Genomic DNA, 23546 nt, shown 5'->3' on the forward strand with positions numbered 1-23546 from the left:
AAAATAAGCCTTCTCTGATCTTTGCAGGTTCGAGACTTCAAATTCTCCTTCACTTCTTTATTTCCCCCAAGCATCAGATTATTTCTCCCACCAGCTTCCGAAGTGGTAGGAGCCTCGCAACCAGAATCGGAAAGAGGGGGTGGGGCTCCACTCGAGGTTCTGTTGTGAACCCCGAAGGCAGGACTGTGCCCGGGCAGGGACTGCGGTCCCAGTACCCAGCCCTGGCTACAGTCACCTAGGATCCAGGTCGGAGGCCGGGGGGACCCACCCTCGACGAAGTTCTCCCCCAGCGAGAGGGCCAGGGAACCCAGAGAGGGCAGGGAGGACGAAAGACAAAAACCTGTGTGTGTGTCTCTGTGTATCCGTGTGTGTGTGTGTGTGTGTGTGTGTGTGTTGTCTGTCCTTCAGGCTCCCCACCTGACGGGGTGGAGGGGTGCGATCAAGATAGGCAGACCTAGTCCCGGGCTTTCTTTGAAATTAGGCAGGCGGAAGGGCAAGAAGCTCTGCTGCTAAGCTCAGCGTTCCGGCTGACGCTGCCTCTCCAGACTGGCCGCCCCAGAGCACGTGCCGAAGTTCCCTGAGACGGGGTCCCCGCCACCCCCTCCCCTCCCCCAAGCCCGCCCACTTCCCGCTCCCGGACTACTGAGGCTAGGTGGGTTTCGCCCAGGCTCCGACTTGCCGCTGGGTTGCGCCGGCGGCCCTACTCCGCACCTTCGAATCCAGACGACGGGCTTGGGGCTCCGAGAGAACAGTTCTCCCGGCAGGGAGGGCTCCAGGAGCCTCGTTTTTCTTTCCCTAAGAGGCTAGTTGAGGGTGGGAATAACTAACAAACTCCCCGCTCTCCCCCGACCTGGTGCAGTGTCCTTTGTCCACCTGAAAGTTCAGGGCAGTCCCCCACCAGCTCTTGTAACTAACTCGGTAGGGTTTTTTCCCGAAATTAACAACATCCACACAGCGCCAGAAACGGACAAAAAAAAAAAAAAAGGACCGGTTTGGCCTTACCACCTATTAATAAAAAACTTTTAAAAACAACTTTCCTAGATTCACCTGGAATCTGAGAAGGATCAGTGAATTTCTGAGCTGAGTGGCCGGAGGGAGTTAGTGAGCTAGGCTCGGGTTTTGGTTTTCCTCTCCCTGTGCCCAACCAACCAGCCCGAGCTTTCAGGCCGAAGAAAACTGGAGGTAATGGAGATATCAAACAGTTACGATTCCGAAGACGCCCTTTCCGCCACTAGCACCCACCTTCCATCTGCAAGGGTAATCACAGACTTGCGGCGTCTTCATCACCAGGGGCTCCGAGAAAATCCAACGTCATTAAAAGGAACCCTCTATTATCACTAGTATTGTGTATAGCAACATAAGAATTTCCCCCTCCTTTGAAAATTCCCCCACAATATTGAAACAGCATTTGTCTCCCGATTCCTACAAACGCTTGAGGCCTTTCTGGAAAACCATTACCATTCAATGGCTAGAAAATTGCTCTCTTTCCTTTAAAAAAAAAGAAGGAAAAAAAGGGCGCAGCAGCAGCTACAACTGACAACAAAAACTTTCTCCTACATAATCCCTGCTCACGGAATGACAAAGAAATGGTATTGACTTACCCCTGAACGGATGATGTGTTTGATAAGGGGGGGACTTTTTTGAAGATTTCTGTTCGGGAGCTGCACAGACAGCTGCAATTCATGGGCGATGCTGATTGCCAGAAACGCTATGGATTGGCATGGGGTCTGCAGTGCACAGATCCTGATCAATACCCCTACACTCACACGCCAGATGGTTTGGGGAAGGACAAAAATAAAATAGTCCAAATCAACCCACCATTATGTCTTTTTGTATTGCTCTGATAAACCTAGTTGTAGCACAAATGCCTTCTCCCCAACACAAAACCTTCTTCAGGATTTTGAACGTTGAGATGAAAATAAGCCGCCGCCCCCCTCTACCCCGGGGTTTGGGCTGTGGTTACTGTTGTTTAGTGAAAAACAGAGCTGTTGGGCCCGTTATCCAGGTTGGGTTTACTTGTGGTCTGTTTATTGTGTGTGTGTGTGTGTGTGTGAATAATTTATAAGTTCTCTGTTTTAATTGAATGTTCACACTCTCTCCTCAGATGCTTAAAAAAAATTTTTTTAATGTGAAAACACATATGAAAACTCCAACAGTAAAATTTTCCAGTCTTTTCGTGCACTTGCTAACTCAAATTCAGTTTGTTTGTTTTTTTCTTTTGAAGTACAATAGCTTACATTTGTTGTCAGTGTGTTTTATTTACAGGGTTCTTTTGACCCATTTAAGTGTGTGGTCTTGAAGAAAGTCGGTGCTGTAAATGGGGGTATCCTGAGTAATGGATAGTCTGCTCCTGATATAATGACTGGTAATTTTAATAGTCATGAAGTAGCATTTCTGCTGTCGCATTGCTATACAGTCGAGGGGAACAAGAGTATAACTTTAAAATAAAAAAATAATTCTGAGTCTCAGAACTTCTGAAGGTTAGAGCATATGTGCTATTCAAGAGGTGGTCAGAAAGCAACTCCTCCTTTTTATTTTCTCGAACTGTAGAGGGAAAAAAATCAAAGCTATTTCAAACATATTTGAAAATTGTATTCAATTAGTACTGATGTTCTTAAAATTATCTTCGAGTAGATACTAAATATTTTTCCTGTTTAAAAAGAAAGGAGGAAAACATGCAAACGTAATTCAGAAAAAAAAATTAGGGTGCTGACTAAACACGCACATTAATTTTTCTTTTCAATGGGTTGGGGGTTGAAATACAAAAATGTCAAACCACTATCAGAAAAACAACGTGAAAAATCTGCTTTAATCTAGCCCAATGAAATTATACACAAAGAAGCCAATACGATTTCATGATTTCCCTGAGATCGCCAATATTGATCGAGGGAAGGAGTGGGGGAGGGAGGGGAGAGTGAGGAAGAGGCCAGAATACGCAACTCACCTTTCAGCTCCCCAGCACGTGACTGCTTCCAGGCACATGGAGATGCAATACCCAGGAGCAGATTTATCCTGGTAGCCTGGTAAATGAGTTTATCATTTTGAAATTTTATTTAAATGGCAGTTTATATGCGGAGGTTTCTGAAACGGCGACAGTGCCTACCGAAGTCCCAGCCTGGGGTCACGGGCCACTCCTCGAGCCTGAAGCCAGGACAGAGGGGAGGCCGCCTTTAGTACTAGGGCACTTGGATTCCTCTCCTGCCCTCTTTGAGTCCCTGAACACTCTTGGGCCAACCGGAGATTGCACTCTTGTGTACTTTTGTTCAACTCGATGTGTATTTCAAACATTTAACGTTCAAGTTATCCCCAATTGTCCAGTCACCATCTATAAGGTGGAGAGTGGGAAGAGAGATGGTAGGAGATGGTGAGAGAGAGAGAAAAGTCAGAGAAACAGAAAAGTGAGGGATGCTACCTGCCTAGGGCTGTGACATTAAAAATTTGAGCAGCTAAGAAAAGTATATCTAGCAAATCAGGGGATCATCCACTTTCTTGCCCAGGCTTTGATAGCACAGAGAAGAGGCTATCTGAAAGACTAATTGGCAAGATTTTAACCAGAACTCAATAAAGTTGATCTGTAAATAATGTCACCGTACATTCACGTGACAGGATGATGGGGGGAGGATTTTTTTTCTTTTTTTGGCTCTGTATCTAGAGAGGAGGGCAGCCATAAAAGGTGACTGAGACTAAGAACTGTTTTCCAAATGAATAAAACCTTTCTCTAGCGCCAGGAAGGCATACAGTATTCCAGACTGTGTGTCCTTGTTTTCTTATCAAGTTTTCTCTAACAGCTGGAAGTGGTTGGAGGGGGCTGTCTTAAGGAGACCCCCTGCTCTTCTTTTGACAGCTGATCAAAAGAAAATAGGTCACGCTTCTCAAACTTATGTCCACCCTGTCCTTAATTACTGTCTCTTTAAACAAAGGCAACATCTGCGCAACCTCAGCTAGCTTGAATCTTCGGAGGCAAACAGAGCGCAACCTGCTTTGGAAGAAGCAGTTACTTTTAAGGCTTTCCGTGCCGAGCGGCTCTCGGCCTTCCACCAGCCCTCCACCCCAACCCCGGGCCGCAGAAATCTGCCCCTTCTCTCTACGCGCGCTCCACTCCCAGTCGCCGACCTGGGGTTAGTCAACAACGGAAATCCTGGGTACGTGAAGGTGCACGTTTCAAAGCTGCGACTTGCGAGCGTTCTGGAACTGACCAGGGCTCTGTTCTTTTCAAAAACAAGGCTTGGATATGCAGATCTGGGCTCTAGGTCTTCTACCCACAGCCGTAACCCCGGGCGTCCCTCTCCTAGGATTTGAGGGACATGTGTGTGTGTGTGTGTGTGTGTGTGTGTGTGTGCGTGTGTGTGTAAAGATCGGTAATCTCCCGGACGGTTTACACACTCCCTGCACCCCGAAGTTTGCTGGCTACAGGCACCAGCAACAAGCCTACTGTACACGGCCCCCACCCCCAGCCTCTCCACCCCGACTCCCCACCCACTCCTTTCCAACTCGCTCCCGCAGCCAGCATATGGTCACCTTGAAACCGCAGCTCCTGGTGTTCCAGTTTTGTTTTGCAATCTAGCAGGGCCCTTCTGAAGGCTCATAACTAAGAGATTTATGGGCTCGCCGGGTAATTAAATGATGTGATCGTGTTAACTTTGCATGCATCACAGCGGCCCGCTCGGGGGCGGCGAGGGCGCTGGTTGTTCCCTTCGCCCCGTAGACTATGCACTCCCCAGTCTCGGGGATTTACCGTGCATTACAATACATTGGCAACTGCGTTTTTTAAAAAGCTGCATTACTGGCTCCCAGCTAGTGACCCTCGGGTAGCGGCTTGTTAGGAGATGTGAGTTTGCGTTTAACAGCCGTACGCAGTTGGCTTACTAGCCTCGAGAAAAGCTTAGGGGTGAAGCAAAGCCCTTTAGACCGGGTCATGGCAGCTCGGAGGAGACACAGAGCAGCATCTCCACCGTGATTTCTCCCCCTCGCCCGCACTCTCGCCTCTCTCTCCGCACCACCCTCCCCTCCCCTCCGTCCCTCCCCTTGACGTTTGGTTTCAGCGGCCAAGGAGGAAAAAAAAAGAGGCATAGAGCCGTCAGCCAAACCTGAACCGCGCGGCCCCGCCCCCTCCGCAGCCATTGGTGGCGGCGCGCAGGAGGCCCGCCCCTCCCGAGGAAGCCGCGGCCGCCGAGTGGCTTCCCGCGACGCCCATCGGACGCTGCCCCGCCCCGGGCCCGGGCGGGTTAGGTTGGCCGCCCCGGCGAGCGGCAGAGCCCTTCTGGACAGCTCCCGGTCGCGCAGACGGAGGACGGCGGCGCCGGAGCGGGCTCGGACATGGCGAGGCAGCGCGCCGGCCCGCGCGGCGGGGCCCGGTGACCCTCCCGCGCCCGCCCGCCTCCCGCACGCGCGCCTCGCCCGCCCCCGCCCCGGGCGCGCCCGCCCGCAGCCCGGGGCGCACACCCGCACGCGCGCTCTCCCTGCTCACACACACACACACACACACACGCTCTCCCGCGCCCTCCGTCGCCGCCCGCAGCTGAGCTCCGCCACGCGCACCTCGCCAGCCCGCCGGCCGCCCCCGCCGCCGCCGCCGCCGCCGCTCCCGGGCCCCGATGGACTGAATGAAGGCTGCCTACACCGCCTATCGATGCCTCACCAAAGACCTAGAAGGCTGCGCCATGAACCCAGAGCTGACAATGGAAAGTCTGGGCACTTTGCACGGGCCGGCCGGCGGCGGCAGTGGCGGGGGCGGCGGCGGCGGGGGCGGCGGGGGCGGCGGCGGAGGCCCGGGCCATGAGCCGGAGCTGCTGGCCAGCCCCAGCCCCCACCACGCGGGCCGCGGCGCCGCCGGCTCGCTGCGGGGCCCTCCGCCGCCGCCGCCGCCGCCGCCGCCAACGGCGCACCAGGAGCTGGGCACGGCGGCCGCGGCCGCGGCGGCGGCAGCGTCGCGCTCGGCCATGGTCACTAGCATGACCTCGATCCTGGACGGCGGCGACTACCGGCCCGAGCTGTCCATCCCGCTCCACCACGCCATGAGCATGTCCTGCGACTCGTCCCCGCCCGGCATGGGCATGAGCAACACCTACACCACGCTGACGCCGCTGCAGCCGCTGCCGCCCATCTCCACCGTGTCGGACAAGTTCCACCACCCGCATCCGCACCACCACCCGCACCACCACCACCACCATCACCACCACCAGCAGCGCCTCTCGGGCAACGTCAGCGGCAGCTTCACGCTCCTGCGCGACGAGCGCGGGCTCCCGACCATGAACAACCTCTACAGCCCCTACAAGGAGATGCCGGGCATGGGCCAGAGCCTGTCCCCGCTGGCCGCCACACCGCTGGGCAACGGGCTGGGCGGCCTCCACAACGCGCAGCAGAGCCTGCCCAACTACGGGCCCCCGGGCCCCGACAAGATGCTCAGCCCCAACTTCGACGCGCACCACACTGCCATGCTGACCCGCGGCGACCAGCACCTGTCCCGCGGCCTGGGCACCCCGCCCGCGGCCATGATGTCGCACCTCAACGGCCTGCACCACCCGGGCCACGCTCAGTCCCACGGGCCGGTGCTGGCGCCCAGCCGCGAGAGGCCACCCTCGTCGTCTTCGGGGTCGCAGGTGGCCACCTCCGGCCAACTGGAGGAGATCAACACCAAAGAGGTGGCCCAGCGCATCACCGCCGAGCTGAAGCGCTACAGCATCCCACAGGCGATCTTCGCGCAGAGGGTGTTGTGCCGGTCTCAGGGGACTCTCTCCGACCTGCTCCGGAACCCCAAACCGTGGAGTAAACTCAAATCTGGCAGGGAGACCTTCCGCAGGATGTGGAAGTGGCTGCAGGAGCCCGAGTTCCAGCGCATGTCCGCCTTACGCCTGGCAGGTAAGCCCAGAGGGTCGTCTGGAGTCGGGCTGCCGGCTGCCCTGGCCCCGGGTGCGGGCACTGAGCCTCCCCTCCGGGTCCCCTGCCCCTCTTCCTCCAGGCTTGCCATTTGTTCTCTACTTCAGACCTTCTCCTTTTACTCTTTCTCTCCTCTTTTCTCTGTTCTCCCTTGCTCTTTCTCTCCCTTCTCACCTCCCTGTCTCCCGAGCTTCTTGAGCGACCCGCGTCCCGGTTTTGTTCGCACTCTGCTCACCGTGCCAACAACTCTGCCCTCTCTTTCGGACCTTCTCCAGTTGTGGGAGGCACGAGGAGGGTGTGCGGTGTCCACTAGGAGCCCTGTCTTTCCCAGACTCCCGGGGACTGCGGGGTTGCCTTTATTCAGAACCCTGTGCACTTGAACTCTTGTTCAGACAATACATTTCACTTCTCCCAGCTGCCCGGTCTCCCTATATAGAGGCAATTGGTGGCGAGAGGTAGTGGGCTTTAGAGGGGGAAGAGCTCTCTCTGCTGTCTTTCTCCCCACCGTGTTGGGCAAACTTATTCGGTCACTGACAGGAAGCACAGCCTTGCCCACGCGGAGAACCGGGGGGGCCGGGATACAACCACGCTTCCGGAGCCGGTCTCCGGCCTTGACATTGGCGCGGGGACTTTGTGATGGAAAGAGCGGGCTGGGGCCAGCGCCCGCGTCCCTGCGCACAGTGAGGTTGGGGCTGCCACATTCACCGCTCTGGGAGGATAGGAGAGAGGAAACTCGGAGCGGGAAGCGTCCTGCCTTACCGGCCGGCCGCCCTTTGCCCGGCTCCCAGCGTTGGCCGCGATGTGCCGAGGTGTGGCTGGACCCCGGGGACGAGGCTGGGAGCTCGCGGAAGAGGGTGCTGAGAAATTAAGATGCAGGTTAGTTAACGCCTCTTGGGCGCTGGGCTCCTGGCTTCGCCTTTGCATTAAGCGGACGCGGATGGAGCGCCGGGCTCGGCGACGGGGAGGGCCGGCGGCCGGCAGGAGGGGACGGGTCGGCGCGCCGGTTACATTGTTCTGGAGCCGGCTTGGGCTCTTTGTGCCTCCTCTAGCGGCGGAGCCGCGAGGTACAGCCCTCTATTGTTCTAGGAGTGCAGAAACCTCCCGTGTGGGCGGCGGGAGCCAAGAGAAAGGCGCAGCCCGGGCTGCGGCTGGCACCCGGGTGCGCGCTTTTGTGCCCCGGCGCGGTATGCGTGGCGGGTGCGCTGCGCCCCCGGGGACCCTGCCACAGGCCAGGAGGGGCGAAGTGTCCAGGCGCCCCTCCGGGGAGGACGCACGGCTCCCGACTGCAGGCCGGGATTGGGCGGCTTCTTTTGGACTGAGACACCTCTCCCGATAGTCAGATTGTCTGGGGGACAATTCGCGGTGGCGGTGATTTACATACAGGAGCGGGGAGCCCGAAGTTCCGAGCCGCATACAACGGGCTTCCGGAGCTAGAGCACAAGCTTCCTCTCCGGCTCCCTGGGGCTTTCCTCGCACCAATGAGTCTGGCTTATGGGGTGCACTCTACCGACGCTGGACAGGGTTGGGGGATGTGACAGGCGGTGGGGAGGGGGCGTTTCCACTCTGACAGCCGCCGTCCGCCTTCGCTTGTTGGAGAATTCCAGTCTTTAGTCCGTAACCGCCCTCAGTGTCGATCGGAAAAGGTCATGAAAACTAGGTCCGCCACCCCCAGAGCTTCCCCAAGTCGGTGAACTCCAAATAGTTCTGCATGGAACTCGAAACCTACTTTATCTTTCCCCTAGCTTACTCTTCATCCTCTCCTAGAAAACTCTGATTGCTCTTGGTCCCTTGAAAAGATTAAGCAGGAAATAAAGAGTATCCGTGAAAAATGGACTGGAAGCCTACTGACAATTCCAAACGGTGTGGTCCCCCTTTGTCTTAGGCCCCCGAACATGCCTTTAGTCCGTCTCTGAGAGTTCTAGCGAGGATGGGCTTCCTGGGCACAGGCAGCAGAAGAAACTTGGCGGTGGGTCTCGGGGAAGGGAGGCCAGGGTAGGGTGAAGACGGAGTGACAACGATCTACTCCGGCTCATTTCAGAGCACTGCCGCCCCCTCATGCCTGTCCCGAAAAGGACAGAGCTTTTTTTTTTTAAAAAAAGCAAGCCTTCCGCCCACATCTGTCTGAAAGTGAGGTAGAAAGAAACACTTTGCTGGTCAGCCGGTTTCAAGCCTTTTTGCAACAGCATCAGGGGGTTAGGGAGAGTGTGGCATCTGTGGGAGACCGCAGTCCCATCACCCAACGCCAAAGAGTCCTGGGGCCAGTCCTGGGGGCTTTTCTGAGCAGGAGCCAGAAAGCCCCCTCAGTGGGAGACCAAGAGCCTCCTTCGGCAAGTGGAAATCTCCTGCCAGGTACCCCACTTTGCTCAAGCATTCAAATGCGTGTCTGTTTTATTACCCCGAGTTGAAAAGGGACAAGAGCTTTAGCCTTTTTATCTGGCCATTTTATCAGCAACTACAAGTGTGTCGAGTGGTTATTATTACACAGGAGTCTTTTCAGCTTGGGGTCAGTAGATCAGTCTCTTCAGACACTGACGCAGAAGCTGGGCCTGGTAAGTAGGTATTATGTGCTTAGGAGCGCTAGCGAATGGGAGCGAATGGAAAAGAAACTCCGAGGCCTTCTCTACCAGGAGTATCGATCCCACTCTTGCAGTGGACTCACAGGGCAGCGGAGGGCTCCAGGGGGCTTTCAGCAAACCGGGTGACTCCACAGGGCAACTCTGCAGACCCCGGTGCTGGAATCTGGCAGAGAGCGCCCGGCCCCCATCTCACAAAGACCAAGTCTCTCTCAGTCTCGTCTTAATTTCTCTAGGTCCTCTTAACTTCTCTGTCTCTTCTTAATTTCCCTTTCTCGTTCTCATTTTGGGTCTTGCCAGAGGCCTAAGCAGACAGGGGTTTGAGGGAACCCTGAATTAAGAATTAAGATGACTGGTTCGGGCCAGCGCTGGCCCCCTCTTCCGGAGGTGGAGTGCACCCCATCACAGCAGAAGGGGGCCTGGCTCTCCTCCTTTCCCACCACTGGGGTATTGGATCCACAGCCCCAGGTAGTATTTTAAAGGGGAAGGGTGAAGATGTCGGGGAAACTCAGGTTAGATTTCAGAGAAAGGGGTTCCAAGTGCAGGACTCCTTTCATAAAGGGTGGCCACAGTGGAAACTGTTTGGGACCACACCAGGTTGGGCCTCCTCGGCGGTGTCCAGGGTTGACTCCTGCAGGGCAGTTTTTATTAACCGGGGAAGAGATTTAAGAACGCGGGAACCAACTCCCCAGGGGCTTCCAGCACAAACTCTGTCTGGCTTTGAGCCTAAGAGGCCTCTGAACCAAGCACAGACACGAACCAGGAGATACGGAGAGAACGCAGGCAAGACAGTGGAGGGGCACCTCCTGGAGGAAAATCGAGGTCCCCATGGCGGGAGTTGGTTTCCTCCGACAGCTGGAAGACAGAGCGAGAGACACAGCGGAGCCCCCAGACGACTCTCCCAGCCGGTTGGCCTCCTGTGAGCTGGACTCCCAAGGCGGCCGGCAGGGATCCTGTCTCCCGTCCCCACGTCAGACAGGCACCTAGCCCGCTCCAGGCGGCCGATCTGGAGCCAACTCTGTTCCAGTGGAGAGCCCTCACCCAACCCACCGGAATGTCTCCCGCAGCGGGCCAGTGGGCCGACCGAGGGGTCTTCCTGAGGCCACGCTGAGCCTAGGGGTGAGCCTCGGGGTGGGGACAGGGACCCATTCGCAGAGACCTTCCCCCTCCCTCGCTGACTCCCAGTCGGTCCCAGCGCGTTTTTCCTGACGGTTTTGCCTCCCTAGTCGGTACGCCACATACGGTGTTCTCTTGTGCCGGCTGGTCGGGTGAATAATTGGAAAGCTCACTGCCATCCTATCTTGGTCAAGTCCCCGGTGGCCTCGAGAACACCTTCCTAATTTGCTTTGGGGAGGGCGGGAGCTGCGGAGAGCAGTGAACCCACGCGCGCCGCCGCCGCGCGCCCTGGATGCCAGAGGCGGCGCCTTTATTTTCCTTCCAGGCTTTGCGCCGTGCGGGTATGTCACTTTTCTCAAACAAATGTGTATATGGAGGGAGATCGATGCTGATAATGTTTAGAAGATTAAAAGAGCATTAATGCTGGCAACGAGAACGTAAACGTGTGGACCCAGATTTCATTGATCCGGAATCCGATCCGGCGCGTTTCCAGTAAACCCGACGGGCGCCCTCTTCCCAGCAGAGCGCACACCAGCAGCCTGGCTCCCCGGCGCTCCCGCCGCGCCGCCTCGCCAGCTCCATTCGGGCTCTCGGGTCTGGCGGCTGCCCCAGCCAGCGCTTCCTACCCTTGGTCTCGTCTGTCGCCGGGCTTCCGGCCTCTGGCCCCGTCCCCGCGCTCCCCGGGCTGCGGGTGTCCCCGAAGGGCTCGCACGGGACGCGAGGCCTCCCCGTCCCGCGTTTCGGGGGCCTTCGCCTCCGCCCCGCGCAGCCCGCATCGGATCCAGCAGGGCCCAGGCAACTTCTCTCCTCCGTCGAAACCACCCGGGAAATCTGGTCACCCCTCGTTACACGGGATACTCCGAGCTGAACGTTAGAAACGAGGTCTCTAAAGCTGCCTGCCAACCTCGCAGCTTCCTGATCCGCCCCCATCCTGATTTGTCTTCCTTAGGGAAGAACGTTCGAGTTAAATGTTCCCAGTCGCACACTTTCCCACCGACGCATTATTTGGACAATTAAACGAGGCCGCAGTGACAGTGGCCTAGGCGTCAGCCCTCGGTATTGTCTGCTCTGCTCTGGGCTAATTGGGTCAACGAGGGAAGAATCTTGTTTCTTCCCCGGCTGGGGGCAGGATGATGAGAAAAAACAGCCCCGGGGGGACTGCCAGTCTCCCGGAGACTGGGGCGAGCTTTCCTTCTGGGACCCCGGACTCAGGCCTGGCCCCCTGGTAGGAAAGTTTTCTCTGAGACATCTACCTTGATGGGGAAACAGAAAGAACTTCAAAGCTGTTCCTCAGGGAGACTTCCACTCTGCCAACCTTTCCCGTCTTGGCCCAGTGGTTGACTTTTCCAGAAGGAACACCAAGGTGGGTGACGGAAAGAAAGAGAAAGTTGGGGCAGTGGTGCAGGTGAGATCAGAACTAAATCATTCAGATTTTTTTTTTAATTGTAAGTTCTCCAATTTGAGAAAAACGAAAGCTTTCCCTTCAAGAAAGTTTCAGCCTGGAAGAAAGGAGTGTTTTCCTTCCTTCTCCAAGAACGAGATGAGAAGAAGGAGCAAGGAAAGGAGAGAGGACAAAAACAAATCTGGTATTTTTCTGCCTTGAGGGGCGGCCAAGGGGAAGCAGTTCTTTCTTTCTGTTCTCCCCAGAGACGGGGTCATCTTCCCACCAATGGGTTTCCTTAAAGAAGAGGGCTTTCAAACGGTTCCTTGATGCCTAGCCCCTCTTCTGAAAATGGATGTGAATCACTTCAGGTGATTGGATACAGAAACCGAAAAGGGTTAAGGTTAGTGGTTCCGCCTGGTGAGGCTGGCTGCTGGCCCCTCCCCATAAGCCCCAGGGGAAGGGCCCTCGGTTTGGAGAGGTGAGCAGGCTTTTGCAGAGTGGACTCTTCATCTCTCGTCACCCCCATCCTAGAATCTTCAATCCGCTCCTAGAATCCTCAGACAGGGCTGGATTCCTGGGGAATGGTGAGGGTGGAGCGAAGGGACACGGAGCCCCCCAGGTGCTCTGTGTCTCCAGGAGGAGAGTGGGCCCACTTCTCCCTAGAGACACGGGTCTGCCCAGACATCACAGGGGGCCCAGGGCAGGGTTTACCTCCTGGAGCTCCAGGCCAGAACCTAGAAGGGAAAACGAGGCCGCCTCTGCCTCCATTCCACAACCTCGCTTTAGGGTGAGCCTTAGTTTTCTGGGCTTTAGAACCTGTTCTTCTAAGGAAAGATTGGGGGAAGGGGGTTGCAGGGTTCTCACTGTTGCGGAGGCTGGTGTTGGCAGAAACTGTCTGGAGGAGAAGTGGCGTCGTGTCGGGCGTCCCTGGAGGAATGGAAACCTCAGAGGAAAAGCAGAGAGATTCCATTTCTGGGTTCCTGCCAGAGGAAGGGAACCGAGGAGGGAATAAATAGCGATTACCGTCTGGATAAAGGGCCCTGGGGAGAAGGGTGAATGGTGAGGAGCCTGGGGCCTGAACCTTCATCTACAGACCCTGGACTGTCCTCACCCCCGGCCCGCTCAGAGGCCCCAGCTTTTCCTGACCTGGGAAAATTGCTTTTCCTGGTGGGGGGAGGCTGTTATGAGGGATTCCAAGAAGGATCTTCATGCTGTCAGGTACGGAGCCTGTACACGTGGGCTGGGGACCCCCCAGCACCCCGTCCGTCCCCCTAATGCACGTCAGTGCCTTTGGGGAAAGCTCTATGATCCCCAGATCTCCAGGCTAAGGCTCTGAGAAATGGATGCAGGCAGGGGAGGAGGGGCAGGGGCCCGATTGGGTGACTGAGCCCATCGGATGCACAGCAGGGCGTGGATGGGCCCAGCGTGGGCTGTGCAGACAGGGCTAGTCTCGGTGTGGGGAGGATTCCTCAGAGCTGTGGACATTTGTTAGGAAAGCCGTCCCACGCGAACTGTCCCAGAGGGAGGGGAGGCGCTGTGTTCCACCTTGGTGCCCCTCTCACCATCTGAAGATCCATTACTCTTCTGTCGAAAGCAGACTTTGTTTGGGTTGGAAGCACACCTCCAACGTAATTTAATCAGCATTGGACTTTGGCTCGCGTAATCAAATATACATATACTTTCTCCTGCAGGAAGAAAAATAATTTCTCTGTAACCGGCATTGACTTGAAGTCATGTCATCTCCGGAAAGCATCACATTTTTAAAGGGAAAGGTAAAATTGACGGGGAAGAGAACCCATAGTTTTTCGGTGGTTTGCCTTGTAATAGCTAAGAGAGCCAGTTACCACCTGAGAAAGGATGGAAGGAACATTCTAGAAACTGAAATATATGGGCTGCTCCAATTGTAAGTATCCCACTCCAGCTTCTTCTGTGTAGTCAACCTGCCAGATCTGTATTGGTACAACCAGTTAATAGTAGGTTGATGGACTCCTAGGAATTTCGGCTTTGTGTTTGCGTTGAGGCATCTTTGGAAGAATCGGGTGCTCCATTGCTCCATTTCTGTCTGTTTTCTTTGGAGAGACCACGGGCAGTAGCCGCAGGATCCCAGTGGGCAGCAAGCCCACCCCGCCTCCAGGGCCTGGAGCATCCCCCAGAACAAGCCCGGATGCCCCACCCCCCAGAGCGAGGCTCTGGGCTGTACCCAAGTTGGGTCTGTTAGGGAATCTGTTGTAAACACAGATCCATTGATTTGCATTTGTCAGAGAGTAAAGTTAAACCAGTGAAAAGAGAAGCCCTTACCCTTTTATGCAGGGCCAGGGAAACCTTTCATATTGATCCTATTGATCCAACCTTTCCCTTTAAGGAAACCACATAGTTAAAGACCCTCGTTCAATAGATTTACCCTTCGCGCTTGTGATATTCCTTTAAGTGTCCTCATCTAGGCTAGCTGGGCATTAAGCCCACACTCCAAGCCAAACAGAAATGGAAAGGGGGTGGGAGGGGAGGAGTCATGAGGCAGAATGGTGAGAAGTGAAACTGAATCAAACTGAAACACATAATGACTCGGTTGGGGATGCTTTACTCATTCTTCTGAGATGACACGCAGGGATAAGAACAAAATAGATGCATTTAACGCGTCTCCTCTCCCTCTCCCTTCCCTTCCCTTCCCTCCCCTCCCCTCCTCTCTCCCCCCAAAACAAAATCTGTTTAGGTGCTAGACTAACATCATGGGAACATCACTTTCTACTGTGAAATTATTTCAATCAAGAAGCTAGCTTGCTTCATTAAAACTGGTTCCCTTAAAGGCAGTAAAACTTCCACAGAAATTCTTTTGGTTCATTTGTAGCAGATTGGGAATAAAATTTGTCCCCAGATATGCAATGTTTTGGACTCTGTATCTGAGCATGAGCACTGAAGTCACTTTGGAAGAGAGGGCTTGGAGCCTTCTGATGGAAGGGGGTAGAAACCAGACCAGGAGTAAGGAACCACTTTTCCTTCTAGAGCAGTGTAGATGGAACAGGAATTGCTTAAGTATTGCTTGGTACCCCTCATGTTTACAGAGATGAAAATGAAAGTCCCCTTTGTTTCCAGAACTGTGGGCATGATCTGTTTTATTTCTTCCTTGACCCTTTTTGTTCTGTAAATAACATCCATTTGTGATTTTTTTTCCAACATGTTCTATGCGGTATACATAATTGGCTCTCTATTGGGTTGAGTTCAGACATTCATGTTTGTTTTATGTGATTGGAAAATATTAATGATTCCTTAGGTGAGCTAATGTATTTATCTGCTGAGTGAGTTCAAAGGGCAGAGTTCAGCTATGGTTCAGGTTAATTGAACAGGAAGCTGTGAGCTCTCCAGCCTGTGTTGAACAAGAGACCAGTTCCTTAAAATATCACACTCGGCAAACACACAGTTTCACTGTCTTCATCCTGGAGTCTGATGTAAGAGGCTCAGATCAACTTGGATTGCTTGTTTAAAAACCCAAAGCAGAAGCACAGCAATGGCAACAAAGCCCCCCCAAGTCCCCCTTAGGGAAGAAGAGTTTTCTCATTGGCTAATTGCTTTATTGGTAGCACTGACCTGCAGAGCAGCTGCAGCGGCCTGGATGAAGGCTCAGGCCTCAGAATAATGCGCTCCATTAGAACAGGGCAAGGCATTTTTTGTTTACTCAATTGGAGCTCCCTGCAAAGTGCCATTAACCCCGGCCCAGCCGCGTGTGTGTCGCAAAAGCCAAAGGTCACGCCAGTCAGGCTGTAGGCACAGCCAGCTCTGCCCTGGTGGGAGGGAGGAGGTGTCCTTGCTGGCATGGCCCTCTTCAAGCTCGGTCCAGCCCTGTGGGCTCCTCCAGGGCCCTGCCCAGAACAAGCACTTGCACAACTTGTTTGCATTTCCCAATTGCTGAATCATGTTACTGATGATTACACAGTTTTGATCTGAGACCCATCAAACACACACGGAAGGAAAAAAATCCTCCCTTGACCTCTTATTTATGTCCCTTCCTCATTGTGTGTTACAGTAAATAGAATTGTGCAAACGGTGCTTTTTAGCAGGAATATAGTCTGGATAAGTGCTTGAATCAAGAAGACAGAGCTCCAAACCTGGGCGGGGGAGGGGGTTGTTAACAGAAAGAAGGTTTGAGGTGGAGCCAGGAGCACAGTCCAGGCTTCTACCAAGAGCACCTTGAGCTAGAGCGCCACCTGCCGGGAGTCTCCTAACTGCAGTAAGCCTTGCGCCCCTAAGGGCCACACTCTTTGCTTCACTTTGTTCCTAGTATCTGTGTCTCCATTCCCCACCTCCCGACCACTACCCGTATTTTCCTAGGAATTTCTTAGAGGGCTTTTTCCTGGTCCCTTGGAACTCTAACCTCTGCCTGTTCTAATAAGTTGCTAAGGAGAAATCGTCAGTTTTGCTGTGATGGGTAAGATGATTCGCCCACCCTGCACATTGAAGTAACAGTCTCCTGCTTAGTTGGAAAGTGCTTGGGAGGAGAAGAGGGGCAGAGAAAGCAAATATATATATATATATATATATCTGTGGGAGAGAAGAGGAATGTTATGTGTGTAAGAGAAATGGCTCAGTTGATGGTGCCAGTGAGCACTGTGCCAACTATAACGTGCTCTGCAAAGGCAAAATATTGTACCGGGGAGAGGTGGGTGAGAGAGAATCAGTGTGTGCAGAGAGGGCATCAGGAAAGACATGCCAGGTCAATGAGCCAGAAGGTGGGCTCTCGAAAATCCCCTGGGAAAAGAAGAAGTGAACCAGCCATTTTGCAGTTGCAAAGAAGTAAGCCACCGAGCTACACCTGGAACCAGATTGGGGTGCTGGCTGAGGCTCTGTGGGCAGCAGCTGTTTCCAGGCTCGCCGCCCCTTGATCCGGCCCGCCGCCCCTGACAGCGGAGCGCCGGTGGGTGGGTTGCCGCCTGCCCGCCCCAGGCTCAGACTTCAGCACCACGAACAGCGCCACGGAGCGCCCCAAGAGCCAGCGTGCGCCCACGCTGAGCAGAGCAAACTTACATCTCAGCCCAGAGAAGGGGCATGGTTCCTCTGCAGGGTTAGGTCCGGGTGGGGCCCTCCCTGATCAGCAGCTCCAGCTCTCTGATCTGGGAGCCCGAGTCTGAACAAGGCCTCCGATTGTCCTCTCTAGCCTGCGGCTTCGGTTCTCTGTGTGAGGTCAGGGTAATAAAGGGAGAGAGATGATGGCGTGAGGATCAGAGATGCTGAAGGACGCCTTCCTTTCGGAGAGTAAGAGCGTTACCTCTGTGTGTTGGGAGAGAGGGGGCCGGGGGAGAATTGAACTGGCTTCTGCAGGCACTGACTGCTATTCTCAACATGGTATTTCAGATTTAGAGTTTCCTTTGAAGGCTTATCGTCTGGTTGCCCCAAACACAAGTGCACAAAAACGGATTTCCCCCACCACGTGATTTTTGCAAACACAGTTTTCATTATATTAACCAAGATTTTCACATCATGTCAGCAGTCATGTTGCCTGGCTGCCTCCAGTGAGGCAGGTTGGAGTTCTTGAGATTATTCCTTGATGGGGCAGTCTTTAAGAGGGACCTCTCCACCACTTCCGTCCTCATGGCCCTGGCCACAGTGAGAGCTGACGTTAGGCTTTGACCCCTGCCTCTGGCCGTTTTCAGTCAGTTGCTCCACTTTATTTGCATCTTTTAGTCCAGAGAAAGGAGGCAGGTGGGTCCTTTTGGTCTGTGATTAGGCACGACCCCATCTCTTTAGAGTTCTAGTAAAATGGCCCTTGACTTCCCAAAGCTAATGAAAATGTAAAACTTTTGCTGCATATCAGGGAACTTGAGTTCAAGCCTAATATATTGCTAAAGTGGTTCTCGGGAAGGTGGTGCATAGGAACAGACAAGTGTATCCCCTTTAAAAGAAAGTCAGGGGTATGATAAATGAGATTTTCTTCTCTGTGACAATTCATCTTTAAATTCCAAGTGACTTGGATGAAGGGAAGAAAATCCACCCCAAGCAAAACAAACCTGGTAAAGCATTCAGTCTCAGTGTTGGGAAAAAAATCATTTTCTGCGTCTGAAATTTTGCTCTGTAAATGAGCAGGAACACATTTGAATTAGGTCTAAGAGCTGGTTGTAAATCTATTTGATAAACAATGATTAAAGCAGTTTCTTCACGTCATGTGGTCCTCAAATCTGCAGACCTGCGTTTCCTAGTAGTTGCTGGGTTATACTACCAAAACCTTTTCCAGTAAAACGTGGATTTGACAGTAAGGAAAGTCATTTTTTTTAGTCTGTTTTATATGCATCACTGCATCTTATTAAAATAAGTCTGTCCACTCCACCAGGGCTTATACTAAATGCATTTCCTTTCTAGTGAACTCAGTGTGGTTTTTAAAAGATATTCTATTTTGATAAGACTGCAGTGTAAACAAGACCTCTCCTGTAGTCTTCTTTGACTCCAAATACTTTAAAAAAAAAGTAAAAGAACTTTTTGCTTTTCTGAAAGAGTGATAGATACACAAATCTAAAGGATTTTTTTTTTAAATCTTGGATTCAGATGCCTCCTAACATATATCAGAGTTTATATCAGTTTATGTTCAAGGCATGAAAGTGAATTCTTTAGTCCACTCTTGATGTTTAACCCTTCTGATCCCCTTTTTATTTCCATTCTTCTCAAAAGGAAGAGACATTCTTCCTTTTGAAAGCCAATTTCTCACTGCTGCTGCTGCTGCTAAGTCACTTCAGTCGTGTCCGACTCTGTGCGACCCCATAGATGGCAGCCCACCAGGCTCCTCCGTCCCTGGGATTCTCCAGGCAAGAACACTGGAGTGGGTTGCCATTTCCTTCTCCAATGCATGAAAGTGAAAAGTGAAAGTGAAGTCGCTCAGTCGTGTCCGACTTGTAGTGACCCCGTGGACTGCAGCCCACCAGGCTCCCCCATCCCTGGGATTCTCCAGGCAAGAATACTAGAGTGGGTTGCCATTTCCTTCTCCAATGCGTGAAACTAAAAAGTGAAAGTGAAGTCGCTCAGTCATGTCCGACTCTTAGCGACCCCGTGGACTGCAGCCCACCAGGCTCCTCCGTCCATGGGATTCTCCAGGCAGGAGCACTGGGGTGGGTGCCGTCGCCTTCTCTGGATTTCTCACTACTCAGCCATAAAAAGGAACACATGTGAGTCCACTGTAATGAGGTGGATGAACCTAGAGCCTATTACACAGACTGAAGTGAGTCAGAGAAAAATAAATAGCGTATACTAGCACATGTACATGGACTCTGGAAGGATGGTACTGATGGGTGTATTCACATGGCAGCTGTGGCGACATAGACATGGAGAAGAGACTTACGGACACGGAGGCGGAGGAAGAGGGCGGGTGAGACCCATGGCGAGAGCAGCGGGGATGCGTGTGCACCAGCCTGTGTAAACACACCAGTGGGAACGTGCTGTGTGACTCGGGGAGCTCACACAGGGCCTCTGGAGTAGCCTAGAAGGTGGGAATGGGCAGGAGGTGGGAGGTGGGAGGGAGGTTCAGCGGGGAGGGGACGTATGTACACCTGGGGTTAATTCATGTTGATGCATGATGGAAATCAAACCAATATTGTAAACCAATCATCAATTAAAAATAAATATTTTTTAAAAAGACAAAAAAAAGGAAAAAAAACCACTTCCTCTGATTCATAGTGCTTCTCAGGTATACAATATCCTTCTACTTCTCTGTATATTGATTCTATTAGTTTTTGAGAGTTTGATATTGAAACTTCCAACTAAAAATCTTAATATTATCTACTTACAAAATAATTGGAACATATATTGGAACTATATGTAACTTTTTCCTGTCTCTTCTAAGTCTCCTGTGAATGTGTTGTCATAGTTTCATAATTTAAAAAGTGAAGAGGAAAACAAGAAAACCCATTCCTTCCCCTCATTCTGGGCCCCTGCCTCTCTTGCTTTCTCAGGACCCGATCCCTTCCTGTGCATAGAACCTCTTCCTCATTAACTTTATTTATTCACCTTTAATTGAGGGATAATTGGCACAGTATTGGTTTCTGCCACACATCAGCATGAATCAGCCACAGGCTCACCTGTGTCCGCCCCCTCTTGCCCCTCCCCCGCCTCCCTCCCCACCCGGCCCCTCTGGGCTGTTACAGAGCCCGTTGGAGCTCCCGAGTCACGCAGCAGCCTGTCTATTCTGCGTATGGTCCTGTGGGTTTCCATGTTACTGTCTTCCTGCATCCCACCCTCTCCTTCCTCCCTGCCCCCCACCTCATTAGCTTTTTCCCATCTGAATTTTTGTGCTCCAAACTTGCTTATCTTTTTTTTTAATGCTCCTCTGACCCCTGTTCTAACTCGGGCTCTTCCCTCCCTTCACTTCTGGGAAGAGCTGCTATAGCTCAGCGTGTGCTTCTGACTTGCCCTTCAGTCTGCCCTTCGCTGTCCTGTTCTGGCCACTCCTGTGTACTAAGCCCACTCTTACCGGCGTCGCTGTTGAGGTCTTTGTAGCTAAACCCAGTGTCTACTTCTCAGTTCTTCCCTTGGCCTCTCCGTGGCCTGTGACAGTCTCCTGACCACTCTGCCCTTGACTTCTGGAACACTGTGCTCTTTTACTTTCCTTTTTGGAGCTCTGGCTCCTCCTTCTCAGCCTCCTTTGTGGACTCTGCCCATCATTCAGGCCTAGGCTATTTTATTTTCACTCAACATACTCACCCCGGAAGAGGGCATCCATCAGGTTGTCTTCTCTCTTTGCTGAGGACTTCTAGGTCTCTTTCCAGCCCTGATATCTCCTCTGAGTTGCAGGTCTCTATTTCCTTTTGCATCTGGACATCTTTGCCTGAGTGTCCTCAAACTCAGTCTATCTCAAAGTAAACTCATTTTTCTTAACCCCTGCCCCTCATCACCAAATATGAGTCTCTCTCTCTCAGTAGCATCATCTTGTACACAGAATCTCAAGCCAGGAACCAGGAAGTTAACTCAAAATTCTTTCTTTTCCCCCCAAGTTAGCCATACTGGCCACGTGGATCATACCTCCTAAATATCTGCCTCCATCCCCTCCACTACTGCCCTTGGTGGTGGTTATTCAGTCGCTGAGTTAGGTCTGACTCTTTGAGACCCGTGGACTGCAGCACGTCAGCCTTCCCTGTTCTTCACTATCTCCCAGAGTTTGTTCAGATTCATGTCCATTGAGTCAGTGATGCCATCTAAACATCTCATCCTCTGCCACCTGCTTCTCCTCCCGCCCTTAATCATTCCCAGCATCAGCGTCTTTTCCAGCAAGGCGGCTCTTCACATCAGGTGGCTGAAATATTGGAGCTTCAGCGTCAGTCACTGTTGGAGGCATCACCGATTTCAACAACCTCTAAGCTGGTCTCTTCACCTCCAGACTTAACCTTATCCTGTCCATTTTCCAGCCTTAAGCCAGAGTGGTTTTTCTGGAACCCACATCTGACCACAGTACACCGCTGTTTAAGACTCTTTGTTAGCTCCCTTTGCCCATTGGTGAAGGTCCAGATTCCAGGACCAGATAGACTGGTCCTGATTCCAGATAGACTGATTCCAGACAGACTGACCCCTGCCCACCTCCAGTCTCATCTCCCTTCAACGCACCCATTCACTCTGTGCCCCAGACACGCCAGGCCATTCCTTTAGCCTAGAACACTTCTTCCCTCACTCAACTAACTCAACTCAACTTCACATCTTGGCGGCTTAAACGTCCTTGCCTCTAGGAAGTTTCCTCTGGTCTCCTAAATTGAGATCTTCTTGGACCACCCCTCCCGTTTCACATAGAACACAGATAGGTATGACCTGCTTACTTGTCACTGGCCTCCCCCACCCAGACTGTAAGTTCTACGAGACCGAAGATTGGATATAGCATATGACAGGCAGCTAGTAAACACCTGTGAATAAATTAATGAATGCCTTTATATGATGCTGTTTCTGCCCATTTTACCCTCCCAAGTTAGTAGATGGCATTTGAAAAAGAATCATCAGTATTGGTACATTGTTTGGAAGCAGTATTTCATGTTTCATGGTATCAAGTTCTCATTAATGACATTTCCTCCTGAGCTCAGTTACTATAGGTGTGTATGAGTTTTAAAGGGAATCTTAAAGTGGGGTTAAATCCTATCGAAAGTTTTAGACTATCGCCACCGAGGGGAGGGATGTGCAGTACTGATCACTAAGCACTATACAGGGACCCGTGTTACGGTGGACGAGTCTGCCAAGGGAACCTGCTGAACAGGTGGTTCTTGCCGCCCTGCCCACACACTGCCCTCTTCACCGCATCCGTGTCTCCGCACCCTCTCTTCCTCCTTCCTGGGGTGTCACATCTCATCTGTTCCTCTCCAGACCCTCCCCATCCTTCCTGGCCACCTCGGGTCCTCCAACTCCGAACGTTCACAACAAACTCCAGCCCATTGTTTTTTTTCCGTTTGCTCAACTCTGGTTGTAGTCATCTCTTCCAAACTACGAAGCAGCTTCTTAGCTGGAGTCTTACAACACTCTCTATATCTCTCTGTATCCCTTCCCTATGGCTCTGGAGGGGAGAAGCCATACGCCCGTGTCTCCCACAGGTGCTGGCCCATGGCGGAACACACAGTAGTCATTTCTTTTCAAATGAGTCATTTTGATGCATTCCTGCCTATTTTAATGGATTCTCCTAATTTCCGTCACTCAGTTGGAGGGTGGGGGAAATTGGTTTTGTATGTCTGCTTATATCCGGCATTCTTTTCTAGCCTCTGCTCTTTGAAAAGGAGTATTCTTTTTTGTTAATATTTTAATCCTTGAAATACTTGCTTACATAATTAAAAATAGATTCCTGTGTAGAGGAAACAGTGCTCACGATGTCTTGTAAATAACAAAGGTGGTTCTGCTTCCACACAAAGCTGAAAATGTTACCCATTTGAGAATATTTGAGCCTGCAAACACATCAGCAAATCAGGAGGACTATTTTCCTCTTCCAAGTCATTTTGGTTATCTGTAGGCCAAGTTTGCGTTTAAATGGCCATTACTTAATATACTGTAAATTCTTAGATTGTTATTGACTTAAATTTACCTGTAAAGAAAAAAGCCAGGGACTTGCCCAGTGGTCTGGAGGCTGGGCGATCCCACGCTTCCCACGCAGGGAGTGGGATTCAGTCCCTGGTCGGGGAACTAGGGGAACAAGCTGCACTGAGAGTTCCCACGGGGCCGCTAAAGGTCCTGCATGCCGCAACTGAGGCCTGGCACAGGCTAAGAAAGGTGGTGATTTTAAAAAGGAAAAAAAGCCAGGGATCAGCACTTTTATAAGTTTATCCTTTTTCTTTCTCATTTCCTGATCTTTGGCAGAGAAGTACATAAAGTTACCTGAGATCTTTGAAACCTAGTTGTTCAGAGGTATTCAGGGATATATATGGTTCTACCATCACAATACTGAACTAAGTAATTATGCATGAGGGAAAAACTAGCTTTTTTTCACCTTGATTTTACTGGAATTTTAAGATTTGAGTGGATAAATCCTCACTTCTCTCTGTAATATCCCTACAGAATCGAGTGATTACATTGTGTCAACTTTGGTGATAAACTGAAACTAAGGTAATTTGCTGTGTATCTTCTGTGGAAACTATATGTTGCCTGGAGATATTTTTTTCCTTTTG

At 52.2% G+C, this 23546-nt stretch overlaps 1 protein-coding gene across 3 annotated transcripts in view; it reads left to right on the plus strand.

Annotated features, from left to right (window-relative positions):
- Positions 1 to 5415: 5415 nt before the first annotated feature.
- Positions 5416 to 23546, plus strand: part of ONECUT2 (one cut homeobox 2) — a 57207-nt gene continuing 39076 nt past the window's right edge. For all 3 annotated transcript variants that reach the window (XR_003508429.1, XR_003508430.1, XM_027525803.1), the window contains exon 1: positions 5416 to 6858. Coding sequence is in view for 1 of the 3 variants with exons in the window: in XM_027525803.1 (XP_027381604.1) it covers positions 5604 to 6858 (1255 nt within the window). In the remaining 2 variants the exon portion in view is untranslated. The remainder of the gene's footprint in view (positions 6859 to 23546) is intronic.

The sequence above is a fragment of the Bos indicus x Bos taurus genome, chromosome 24 (genome assembly GCF_003369695.1).
Source record: "Bos indicus x Bos taurus breed Angus x Brahman F1 hybrid chromosome 24, Bos_hybrid_MaternalHap_v2.0, whole genome shotgun sequence".
Taxonomy (NCBI): domain Eukaryota; kingdom Metazoa; phylum Chordata; class Mammalia; order Artiodactyla; family Bovidae; genus Bos; species Bos indicus x Bos taurus.